Source organism: Apostichopus japonicus, chromosome 15 (genome assembly GCF_037975245.1).
Source record: "Apostichopus japonicus isolate 1M-3 chromosome 15, ASM3797524v1, whole genome shotgun sequence".
NCBI classification, from domain to species: domain Eukaryota; kingdom Metazoa; phylum Echinodermata; class Holothuroidea; order Aspidochirotida; family Stichopodidae; genus Apostichopus; species Apostichopus japonicus.
In genome coordinates this window covers 27777415-27790207 of record NC_092575.1, presented here as the reverse complement: position 1 = coordinate 27790207, position 12793 = coordinate 27777415, and the positions used below count along the sequence as shown (strand labels likewise).

General features: G+C 36.2%; 1 protein-coding gene across 1 annotated transcript in view; it reads left to right on the top strand.

Moving 5' to 3' along the window:
* The first annotated feature begins 201 nt into the window (after nt 1–201).
* The window catches only part of LOC139981339 (clustered mitochondria protein homolog), a 62281-nt gene continuing 49689 nt past the window's right edge, over nt 202–12793 (top strand). The window contains exon 1 of the mRNA XM_071993676.1: nt 202–419. Within this exon, the coding sequence (XP_071849777.1) occupies nt 302–419 (118 nt within the window). The 5' untranslated portion in view covers nt 202–301. The remainder of the gene's footprint in view (nt 420–12793) is intronic.

Genomic DNA, 12793 nt, shown 5'->3' with positions numbered 1-12793 from the left:
AACCGACCAATCTTTCACGAAGTCACTATCACTGTTCTCGAACTGCTACAGAGAAATATAAGTATAGTACCACCCTGGAACACATCACATGACCCTCCATACATGGTACGCGCGCACCCAATTGACATGAATCCTCCAGATTCATTTACCTCGTTGGTTGATATCCCAACCCGTTGCACATGTGTGTGACGACTACGTAGACGGTTGAGCAGACGGTGCCTGCATTGCTTACGAATATCTAGTGTATATCCAGAGGAACGTTCGCACATGTAGAACTGAATAGTCCGACGAACTCCGTAAAATGGCTGAAGATTCCGTCTCTATTGGAAACAAGAATGATTTAAACGTTGTCAAAGCAAAGATTACTTCGTGTGAAACGGATATTACAAAAGCAGTTGGAGCTACAACGACCTTAGTAGGTAAGTAAAGGCATAGAAAATATAACTTTCAAGAATGCAGTGCGAAGTGTTACGTGTGTTGCATAAAACATTACGTAATTTTCGATTTAAGTTGCAAAGCTTAGGCTGAAGAACACAACCTAACTTAGCCGGGTTAGTAAGGCCTAATGGAGTCCAGGGCATGTGTTTTCGAATACAGTATGTTATTTTCATTACAGTATCATGCAGATTTCTACAATATAGGATGGATACGTGTGTTCCCATTTTGTACAGCAGTAAGCCTAACTTGCCGAACAGTGACAAGTTTAGCCTATCCTAGTACTAGTAAAGGCCTAGGCCTATATCCACTCCCAAACTGGGTCCGGAATTATGCCTAGCCTTTAATGCCTACACAGTATGGATGGCTTAAGTAACTTCAATACAGGCCTAACTTAAACATTAGTTAAATGTTATTGCAGTAATCAGAAAGGCCTAGTCCCAGCAGGTCCTAGACATTAGACTTGTCCTAAAACCAAAGCTTAAGCCCACTATAACGCTTTCTGGTCACTTCGCCCAACAACCATTTCGCCCAACTGCCATTTCGCCCAACCAGCCTGGTCATTTCGCCCAACCAGCCTGGTCATTTCGCCCAACCAGCATGGTCATTTCGCCCAACCATCATGGTCATTTCGCCCAACCGTGTTGGTCATTTCGCCCAACCTTATTTTTACTAATATTCAGTCTGAATAATATTACTTTTTCTATTCCACTAGTTCAATTTGATTTATTTTGGGTTAGGTTACTTCGTAATAGGTAAATGAAAAGTGAGGTCCGCTCGATATCGATCGGAGTCTGAGCAGTTATTTCGGGTATAATGGGAGGATTACACTACTTTAGGCGTTTACGCATACAATGGAAGTTATATTATTATACAAACACGGGAATCGGTCTTCATAAAAACCTAACCCCTAAAACACTGATCCATCCTACTGACTAACAATTCCCGAACGTTCCTTATTAAATTGAAAAAAAATATATAAAACCCGTCCGTAATGTTGAATTACTATATGTAATCAACTAACCACTTTATCAATGTAACCACATATGTAATCACATATGTAATCAATTAAACCACGACTTCAAGTTTCCTTAATACTCGGTTCGGTACTAATTTAGAATCCGTACCATCCGATATCCGACAGGCTAAAAGAGGGCGCTCTTTTTGATGGGGTGAGCGTTTTTAAATGGGGCTTGGATATTTTTGGGGGACTAAAAGAGTTTGGCGGTTTTCATGAAGGTAGTAAACTCGCTTCACTTCATTGTACCCCGTTTCACATCCCCCACACTTTCAACCGTAGTTCTCTCTCTATTCTTTCTGTCTTCCTCACTCGTTTTCTCGGATGAGACCTACATATCTATGAAGAGAAGAGAAGAGAAGAGAGGAGAAAACATGATTAATAACATGAGTAACACATAGCAGTAATCGAACCCGGGATGTTAGGATGCGAATTAATAATAGCGCATACTCCTAACCGATCAGGCCATGTGAGCCGGATGAGGATTTGGCGTTTGGAAGAAAAATAGAAACCTTAACTTTTCCTTTATTACCATATTTGAATATTCATTACCATATAACAAAAGCAAAATAATGAATATGCAAGCATTCATGAATATATAATGAATATGTAATAAATAATATGAATATTTAACACAAATAAGAGCACATAATGAATATGTAATAACTTACGATCAATAAACATTCTAGTTGACAACGACTTCCATTGAAACGTCTTCTTTTGTGATGGTCTACTGCATTAAGACTTAAGCAGGTGCTTATACCTCAATAATCCTAGCTTGTAGCAGCTCTGTTTAAAGACACACCTTAGTGTTAAATGTGTAGCCAAGTTCCTAACTAATAAAATGGGTTAAGTTCCATGCCCTCTTGGAATCCAAGTTATAGTCGTTCTATAGCAAATATAACCAAGCCAATCCCCACCTCCCGTTCTTCTATCTCCTAACACTATTCCCTACTTCATACCCCTAATTCCTAGCCCTATTTTCTAACCCTATTTCCTAACCCTAACCCTATTTCCTAACCCTATTTCCTAACACTCCGTATCCCCACCTCCCGTTCTTCTATCTCCTAACACTATTCCCTACTTCATACCCCTAATTCCTAGCCCTATTTCCTAACCCTATTCCCTATTTCCTAACCCTATTTCCTAACCCTAACCCTATTTCCTAACCCTAACCCTATTTCCTAACCCTAACCCTATTTCCTAACCCTAACCCTATTTCCTAACCCTAACCCTATTTCCTAACCCTAACCCTATTTCCTACTATACCGCTTTAACTCATTCAAGCGAATCATTCACGCGACGCACCTATTCACCGACTGTTATTCTATTGAACCAAGCCGGTGCGAGCACACACGTTCAGCCGGATTATACAGTTGTTCTTCGGCCGATTCGAAGTAAGCTTGCACATTCATATGGTACGGATTCTAAAGTCAGGCCCTCGGTTCATATCCCGTAACGTTAACAATTCCCGAACGTTTGCTATATCAAACCTATCAAACCTAACCCCTAAAACACTGATCCATCCTCAAGATTCCTTAATATTCGGTTCGTAATCTGTAAAAAGTTTCAGTGTTACTCAACACTGCCTAAGTTGAAGCATTTTTTAATCTTGGTATTATTTGGCTTGACTAGGCCATGAGCATCTTCCCAAACGTCAGCACAATATATTTTAATATTTAAAAAATTCTACTCGCCAGTGTCAAGCATAATTTGTAAGGAAATAGGGACTACTGTATCATCCTATTCCAAGCAGTGTGGAATGTTAGAAAATACTTGTTAGAATGTAGGCATTTTGAGGATAGAGGGTATCACAGTAAATTCATGTTTAAGGATAATGTGATGAATGCTAGGATAAATTCTATGTTTGGTGAAACTTTGATTAACTTCAAATGGTCATGTGATAAGAAAATGCCAATTTATACAAGAAATGTTTTGAATGCAAGAAAATATGTCACTCATTTAAATACATTTACCATTGTGTTAAGAATCTGTTATTTGCCCAGTTTATTGAATCTTTATCGCCAATGAATTTATATGCAACGTAGGATCCAGATGTGTAAAAGTGTTGCAGATCCTAGGACTTCAAACATCATCACATAAATTAAACTGAAGAATCCTTGAGGTTTTAGAGCTCTGGAGGAGTCGATATGTTTTTTTCTTTATTTGCCAAGTAATGCCTCTCTGTTCTGTGACAGTAGCTGGAATAAGAAAGCTTGTACAGGTTTGTCTGATTTAAGGTACAGGGTACATTCACTTAGAAGTTTCTTAAAATATACTGTATAATAACCCTTTGTAATGTGTCATTTTGTCATGTTCCTTCAAGTAACTTTTTAAGTGATTTGTATGGTAATGTAAGAACTTTGTCTTTCATTTTGAAAATATTCCATAGCAAAACTACACATCAAAAAAAGACATTTGGAATCTCCTGTAAATAGACTGTTGGAAGAAGTTATTTAGCACCATTTTCTTACATCTTCCCCCCCCCCCTCCCTCTTTCTCTCTCTATCTTGCTCGCTCTTTCAACCCTTTGCTAAAAGTTGTAAATAAACATGAGCTGTTGTGAAAGTGTTTGTTGATATGTTCAAAATGATTGTCTGAATTGCTGTTAGGAATGTACTGAATTCTTACAAAAGTTGCATTTTAACCTAGTACCTTGCTCATACATATTCAAAGTCTTTAGTTGTAATACGTCTTCTGATTGTGACCAATTCAAGACCCCCCCCCCTCCCTTTTTGCCCTTTTTTTATCTCTTATCTTTACTGAAGAGGATCATATATTACTTGGAACAGTGCCAAGATCAATCTAGTTTACAGCAGTTGCAAGTGCCTTGCAAGTCATCATACACAGACTTGTATTTAAGGTACAAACAGAACATTTGCTCTCCAATTTTAACATATCATGTGGGTTTATTTTCTTCAAAATTAAGCAGTACTGTACTTGTTCATCTGTGTGTCTTTTTCAGTGCTCAGAGTAAGGCCTTATTGGCCAAAATGCATTGATAAATCATAAACTTATTACATATTAATTTGTCACATGAACTATTTAAGTCGATTGTCTTTCATTCTGATCTACTGTAGTGTTACTGTTTGCAAAGTTGACTGCCAAGTTTGATAAAGTTGATAAAAATAGCATATCTGATATGATAAAGTCTTTGATTCAATAAGTGTTTTATATCTTTATCAGTCAGTGGATGAGTGAAGTCTATGAATGGGCTTGTGAACTTTGTACAGATCTACTGTAACTTCTTAGTTTTTAAATGGTATTACACTGCAATTTTGCTAGACATTATGTACATAATGATTGATTGAATTGCTTTGTAAATACTCAGTGCAGAACATGAGAGGTCAAAACATTTCACAAGGTTACACGTAATAGAATGTAAAATTACATGTGTAAATGGTTTTGTGAGTACTGTTACACATATGGCTTGCAGAACTTCTGGAACATGTCTAGACTTACACTCATACTACAGTACAGTAGTTATGTACAAAATCATCTTTGAATAATTGAGAGTTCTGATAAAACCCTCTGTTTCACAAATTTGTATTCTATTTGTGCTACCTCTCTAGTTTGTTTGTGGATATGATGAATATTCATATACTGCTTAATAGTATCACATAACAAGGAATCGCAAATAACCCATCACAAAATGTATACAATAATGTATACAATGTATGCCCAAAGTGCAATACAAATGCAAAGTACTTTATAAATGACAAAAGTCAGAGACTTCTACGCAAAATTTGAAGCCTAAATTATTCCTTAGTGCGCATAGCTAATTAATATTCATTAAAGCTGAAGCTGAATCAAAATTTATCTGAGATGCTTTTATTGGATGTGACAGGATTCATAATTCAATATTCAATAGTTGAACTACTGTACATGTTTGTACTTTAGTACTCTTCATATATCACCCAATAGTATGGAACACTTTGAGACATTTCCTTTTGAAAATTTGATTTGTAATTTAATACAATACATTTTTATCAGCTTACAGTATCTATGCAACTTCTGATGACCTGTTAGTATATTTTAGGGTCCATCATCTACATTGATTGGTGTACAATTCTTATTGTAATGTTGGTTCGACTGTGATAATGTAATCGTATAGACAACTAACAAATAACTTTCTTGGTCATGACCAACATACGTAATATGACATCTAAACCAGGTGCTGCACGTCATATCATTGCTGGGTTCTACATCTGCTGAACATCTTAATACCCCGACCTTGAATGAAACAATGTATTTAGCATTCACATAAGCAACAACTTTGCAAGATGGATTCAACCATACATGAAGAGAGATTGCATTATCACAGTCCCATGAGAACACGGTCATTGCCAATAGTGGAAGCTCAAGCAGTTAAGTCCTTAGGCTTTAACAATTTGTGGACATATTGATGGTCTCTGTCCTACACATCCCACTGAGTACGTCAAGGAATAGATGAAATGTCTTGAAAGGTCACAGGTTATGCTGCTAAATTGGGAGCATACCTCCAGTGTCACTTTTCATCTTGAGATACCACATTGGTTATGAATTGAGGGACTCTCATTGGTTCTTTACCAAGTGCAAGGCTATGGACCTATTTAATCTACTTGGAATTATGGCCAAGTTGTGTTTAATATTATCTTAGGTGGATGAATACAGCGTCTTGTCATTATAGATTTGAAAACAGTATATATAGTCGGAGAGATGCATGAGAAGGCATCTTATGAGTACTATTTACAGGACATATAGGTAAACTGAACTGTTAAAAGAAATCAATTAGCAATTTAATGGTTCTACATAGAGCTATGTATAGATACTTACAGGTATCAGATTTAGCATTGCTTGCATCAAGTCTGCATACCAATGAATTTTACATTGTTCTTGCTATCTTCAACTGATAAATGCTCGGGTTTTATATACTGTTGGATTCATGTACTGTACGATAGAAATTGTCACAACAATGAACAATTGTCCATTTCTGTCCTGTTGCATGTAGTATTTATCAAATCCAGCAAGTTGTCACTATTAATATAGTTGTTTATACCAAGCTGTTTTTAGAAACTGTATTGTCATTCTTTGCCAAATAACAAATTTGCTGCAAAGTTTCTAAGTGACCCTCTGAAATTTGGATGAAAGTGCACCAGAAATAAAATATGAAACAACATTCAAGGTCAAAGGTTCTAGTCTACTTACAGTATCTTGTGTTCATTTTGGTATATTGGTGGATGTAAATGAGTATATAAGTGACCAATTTCCAAACCCCAAAGTTATGATACTGTAAATACTATTTTTTTAAAAGCCATACTGTACAGTATGTCCATGAACAAGGTGTGCCAAAGTTGAAATTTGGTTTGTAAGCAAATATAAATCAAACATCAGTATAAAACAAATTTTAGCCAGCCAAATGATCAAAGTTCTTACTTATAAAAGACCAGGCACCTGGAAATGTTAAGATAATGTTGCATTATAGTCTATCAAACTAGCACATTGATGGAATGATGCATAAGTTTTTGTAAGTTAAACAAAGTGATATATTGTTATGTGGCACCAAATTTCCTGTTCTTGAGTGAAATGTTAAATAATATGCTAATTGTGAATGGGCAATCCCATGATTTTAACTAGATTTTGTAGGCAGAACGAATACATACATATATCCAGTACTTACAGAAAAGTACAAGCAACCACATAGCACATTTCAAACTGTAATCCATGTGCATTGTGTACATTAGCATGCATCTATCACATCAGCCAAATTTTCCTTTATTCCTTTTATGTAAATAATTACAAAGTTCATGCTCATTGTTTATCTCCTGTTGTCCTTTTATCTGCTTTGTAAAATTTGTGGTATTATTTCAGTTTGAATTCTTTTAAACTGTAATCCCTTCATTAAATGTTGGTACAAAGGAGAGCATACTCAGGTAGACACAGGTGATGCTACAATGTGGTTTTAAATCTGCTGTCTGTGAGTCTATTAATGTATTAGCTATTATCTATATCAGTGATTAATGATCCCCTAGCAATGTGTTTATCTCCAGCCATTATCTATTGATGTTTAAGGAGCTCAGATAGCTGTAATTTCTCTGTGAGAGACATAACAATGATCCTTTAGATTTTGATCTGTCATGTCCTATTTACCAAATCTCAGCACATACAACCTACAGTGTGTTTAGCCAAGATCATAGGATTAAAGGGCAGATCTTGAACTTTACCCCTGAGGCAGTGGATACTTTTAATCCAAAATCAAAGCTTTGAGCTGATACTTATTAGGTGACTCCCTTTAAAGTTGTAGAATGACTAAACAGTAGAACAGGCCCTGGCTGGATAGTACATTAGTTACAACTTTAAATGGTTAAATGTGTAACAAAGTTGCAAACTTTTGAATCATACATGGTGGCTATACTGTAGATGGAAAGTGACAAAATCAAACTAAGTAGAGTTGTTACCTCTGCCTTTTAACATAAATTTTCTTTTATAAAGAGATACAGCCAACCTCATGCTGTGGCTTTAGAGCTAATTCACAGCAGACTAAGAAGATGTCTTTAAAGTCTTGTGAAAGCATCAGAAGTAGATCTGCCTTCTTGCGCTTTTATTGTCCAAAGAAGTTATTTCGGAGTGTGTTTTGATTTCTCACGATTCCTAACAAATTACATTTAAATTGCTTGCCTCTCTATACAGCAAGTTACCAATCACAGGCTGTGTTTGAAAAGTTTTATTTTTAGCAATATAGACCTTGTTCATTTTGAATAGCTTACAGTAGTTATATTATCCTCAACTTGCACAAAGCACTCTGTACAGAATGTCATATGAGTCTAGGTTAAGTGTACATACATACAGTAGTAGTACGTACTGTAGATCATGCATGTTGGAAGTACAGTATTGTACCTGCAGTACATACAGTAATGATATGCACTTCTCAGTGCAATAACAAAGTTGCTTACATTCTGAAATATTTCCATAATAATCATATAAATATATTGTTGCTGGTTGAATCAACTAATCAATTGTCTAGTTAATTGTGTTAGCAAGGTACTACAGTACGTTTGCATATCAGCAAAGTATTCCTATCACAAAGTACCAAATTGTGAAGCTTTAAACGTTATCAGTATTACTCCTAAACCTGCTGAAAATAGCCAAATTGGTGAAAGGGGGGGAGGGGGGAATGGGAATATGAAAGTGGGATGCTTTATAGGATCACAGAAAACTGCTTGCCCAAGTTTAGTTACTGTATGAGACACCATGTTTGTGGTGCTTCTGTGTTGCCATTTGAGCCAAATGCAAACTAAGGTGTGACAAATTTGTTCACATATGTATGTGTGTTGTGTCGCTTGTTAACATGATAACCCAAAACATATAGGACAGTTGAAATTCTAACAAAGCATGGGGAGGGGGTCGATGGGGGTGCAGTCGTGAAATGTGACCATTGTGGTGTAGGTACATAAAGGGATAAATTGGAGTACAGACATTGCTTCGACACAGCTACTGTAGGTATCATCATTTGTAAATACTCCAACCACTGGCAACCAGACCACTATAGTTTTTGGGTCTCGATTCACAGCCAAATGTAATCCATCTTTGACTTGCTTTTTTTTTTCATGTTCATAATTTCTCTTGTCAATTTTCTCATTTATGTACCCTCATATTCACATGCCCTTCAAACTTGTTACCATACATTTCCCTTCCTAAATGTGTCCCCCATTTGCTTCCCAGTCAATCATTGCCAAGCTACTAAAATGCAATACATGCCAACATCATATGCTATATATAATAATTTAAGTAACAGGTATAGGACAGCTGCTGTTATAAATAACCAGCTCAATATATACTAACTGACCTATACGAATATCACTAGATGACATTTGCTTTAGTTACACAGATCTCAGTCCATTGATCTACAGTACCCAGTGAAGCCACTTTTAGCCTAGTAAACTGTTCCTTTAGTGCCCTATGTAAAAGACAATAAATTAAAAGCAAATGTATTTTTGAAGAACTTTACAGTTGGTGTTGAATCTGTTTGTGTTAAAGTTCACCATCTCAAAGGTAAATTTAAGAGTTTGAAGATTCCACAGTGCAAGGTACACCACTGCTACTGTACTATGGAGTCAACTGTAGCTTCCAAGTGATGTGTATTAGATAAATTTATAGTTTTTGATCTCTGCTTTTCTGTAGATTATATGAAGTACAGTACAATTTCAAACTGGTACTGTACTTATTAAGGTCACAGTTATCTGTGGCTATAACTGCTGGTGGGTTTGTACATGTACCTTGCATGTACTTATGTTGCACTTCATGGAATAATTTAGTTTCCAAATTTTGTGTACAGTAGCATGTTGAATGGCTCTGAATTTGTGTCAAGATTGTTAATACTACAGGTATGGTTACTGTGTACTGCCATGCATCATTGCACTTTAATAGCAAGTTGCCCAATTTGCAAGCAGTCTACGATGTGATGACAGCTCAATGAATTACTCCCTTCACTTAGTACGTACAATACTACTGTACTCAACTTGAGTAAATTATTAACCAACAATGAAAATGGAACTCCTTATCAATTAAAACCAACTTTCCTTGTTTGGACTATTCTTGGTCAAACCGTTCGATCTGTAAGAAGAAAAGAAAAAAAAATATTTCTTAACTTTTGGAATATTTCAGAAGAAGCCTGTACAGTAGTTTTCAAGATGAATATATCTGATACAAAAGGAAACATTTTTACCAAATTATTGTTCTATAAAAATAACTATGACTTCTCTGCTTTCTTTCCCTATTAGTTTGCGAGCAACAAAACAGACTCACAGCAGTTTCTTTTAATTTGGTCTGATTTTGGAGAATGCCACATGCTCGTCTCAATAAATTGTAATGGGTTACATTTTGCACTGTAACATCACTATAAATACTTTAGTGTATTGTTGTTATTACAGAATGGTTAGCATGCAACTTAGACCAGTTCTCAGTCTGTGATAAAGAGAATATAGGAAGTTTGTAATTTCAAGTAAAGTTCATTTCCCTTTTGTTGTCATGCTATAGTTTGAAAACTATTTAGCAGTGATAAAAAGTGACCCATAGGAAGATGTTAACTGGATAGCCTTCCATGATAAATTTCATTTATCCTCATTTCCACCTCTAAACTTTGGTTTCCTATTTTTTATAGTCATCAAGGTAAAATGGTTACCTCAAAATGTACAATGTAGGTGAGTGTCATCAAACCAGAAATGATTTGCTGTACAAGCTTGTTTGAGGTTTCTTATTTTACTTTTATCTTGAATGTGACCGATGAGTAATTTCTAGTTTCCTGTATGAGACTAGGAAAGAATAATTGGTACTAGTATTGGAAAGAATAATTGGCATTGAATTGATGTCATTGTTATAAAAGTGTGACTAAATTTGTGACACTAAAACAGTTTCTACTACTTACAGGACTTCCATGGAGAGGAAATGTGTGTCATCTATATACTGTAGCTAACCTACAGTATGTAGCATGTGCATTGGACAGCTGTATGTAGCACTACTTCACCATCATCACCCTGTGACCTATGACCTTAAAGCAAGATAGCCTGATCTCCTGACCCTCTGTCTAGTGTGTGTTATTTTTGTTGTGTAACACTTTTTACTATACTTGCACCCATAAGCAATTAGGTTTTGCACTGGTCAAGCTATGGATGATTTTTTTGTTAGGCTATAGCTTGGCACCCCTGGGCATCATGCCTCACACTCACACCCCCAAGACTTGCATCACCACTGGTTAATATGTAAGGACAGTAAGGTGACTTAATTATCCTTTCATTTAGCCATTCCTCCCTTCTCCATGCCCTCTCCCCCCCCCCTCCCCTGCCTGTCCTTTGTCATAAAATCTCACAACTTAGTGATACTCTCCCATGAGATTGACAATGATCATCTTTTGTTCCATTAAGCCCTTCCCCATTCTTTCCCTTGCCCCTCTCCTATTTTATGGGGTTTTCTAAATCTTCTATCTTGTCTCGTCTCGTACTCCTCCATCTCTAATCAATATAATCTCCGATTGAATCTACCTACAAAATGTGCTCCCTTTCTGATCACCACCAACTTCGTCTTAAACTTTCAAATCTACCATTCTTACAACCGATTGATTCATCTTCCTGAAGGAAACATCCGAACCTCGTTGTGTGGGAGGTAGAAACTTAAAGAAACTTCTTTTTTATTCATTTTATGGCTTGTGCAGGTTATTGTTCACTAAGTACATGTTTTTGATTTGTCTCATTCACAGATGTAAACATTCAAAATGTGATAAAAGTAACGTATTGACGTCATTACTGTACAGAGATAAGGCTCAACTGTTGAACTTTTATAGGTTACCAAAACATTCCCTTATCAGTTTTGTTCTGTGTTTCATCTTAAACTTCCATCACATAATAATATATCTCAAAAGTTTCAGCCTTGATATTAATACATGTGATGTTGTGGGAAGCTTATAGTGGATAATCTAACTTTGACCCACTCTTTCAGGGATCACTAGGGTAATGAGTAGTAGTTCTACTGGATAGCAGATAATACCATACAGTACTTGTTATTCTGTTATCTGGGGAATGTATTGACTCTGTTTATTAGTTGTTGGATTACTGGCTTTATGGGTCTTTCTTCACACTGTCTGTGTAGTGCTTATACTGATTTTGTCATTGTGCAGTTGTGTATAGTTCTGCTACTCTGTCTCGACAACTGGAGGCATTATAAATTGCGTACATACTGTATCTGTCGGTTGCATTCAATGCCATCCAGTCTGTAGAAATGTTATTATAAAGTTGTGAAAACTGCCTACTCATGGCTTTCATGTACTCTTAGGAGCTGATAGCACAGAGTAACAGTGCTATTGTGTAGGAAGTACAATCTTTCTACAGCAAGCTGCTGCAAAACAAAGTAATTAGTAACTAATTGCTGCATGTTTTCCTAACAAGCTGTCCATTGTAACTTCATAAGTGTATGTTGCTGCACTGCAATTTAGGATTTATTCAAATACTTGGTTTTTAAGAGATTAAAGACAGTGCTAGGTAAAGTAGGACAGGGCATCAATTTCACTCTACAAATTGAACACACTTTAATTAAACAGATACAGTGCAGTACATGTACAGTACCAAGTGCTCCTACTGAAAAATTAAGTCTTAGACAAATGGTAGTCCATGCACTACCACTTCTCTGGCAGCTCTTGGCCTTAGCTTTATAAAACATCCACCAATCAACCTTGAGGGATTGGAAATACCAAACCCCAAATACTGTACACATAGACATACTTGTACAAACCTATTACACTATAGGTTATAGCGCTACGAAGAAGCGATACTTCCACATGCAATAACTTAAAATTAACATAGTATTCTAGAT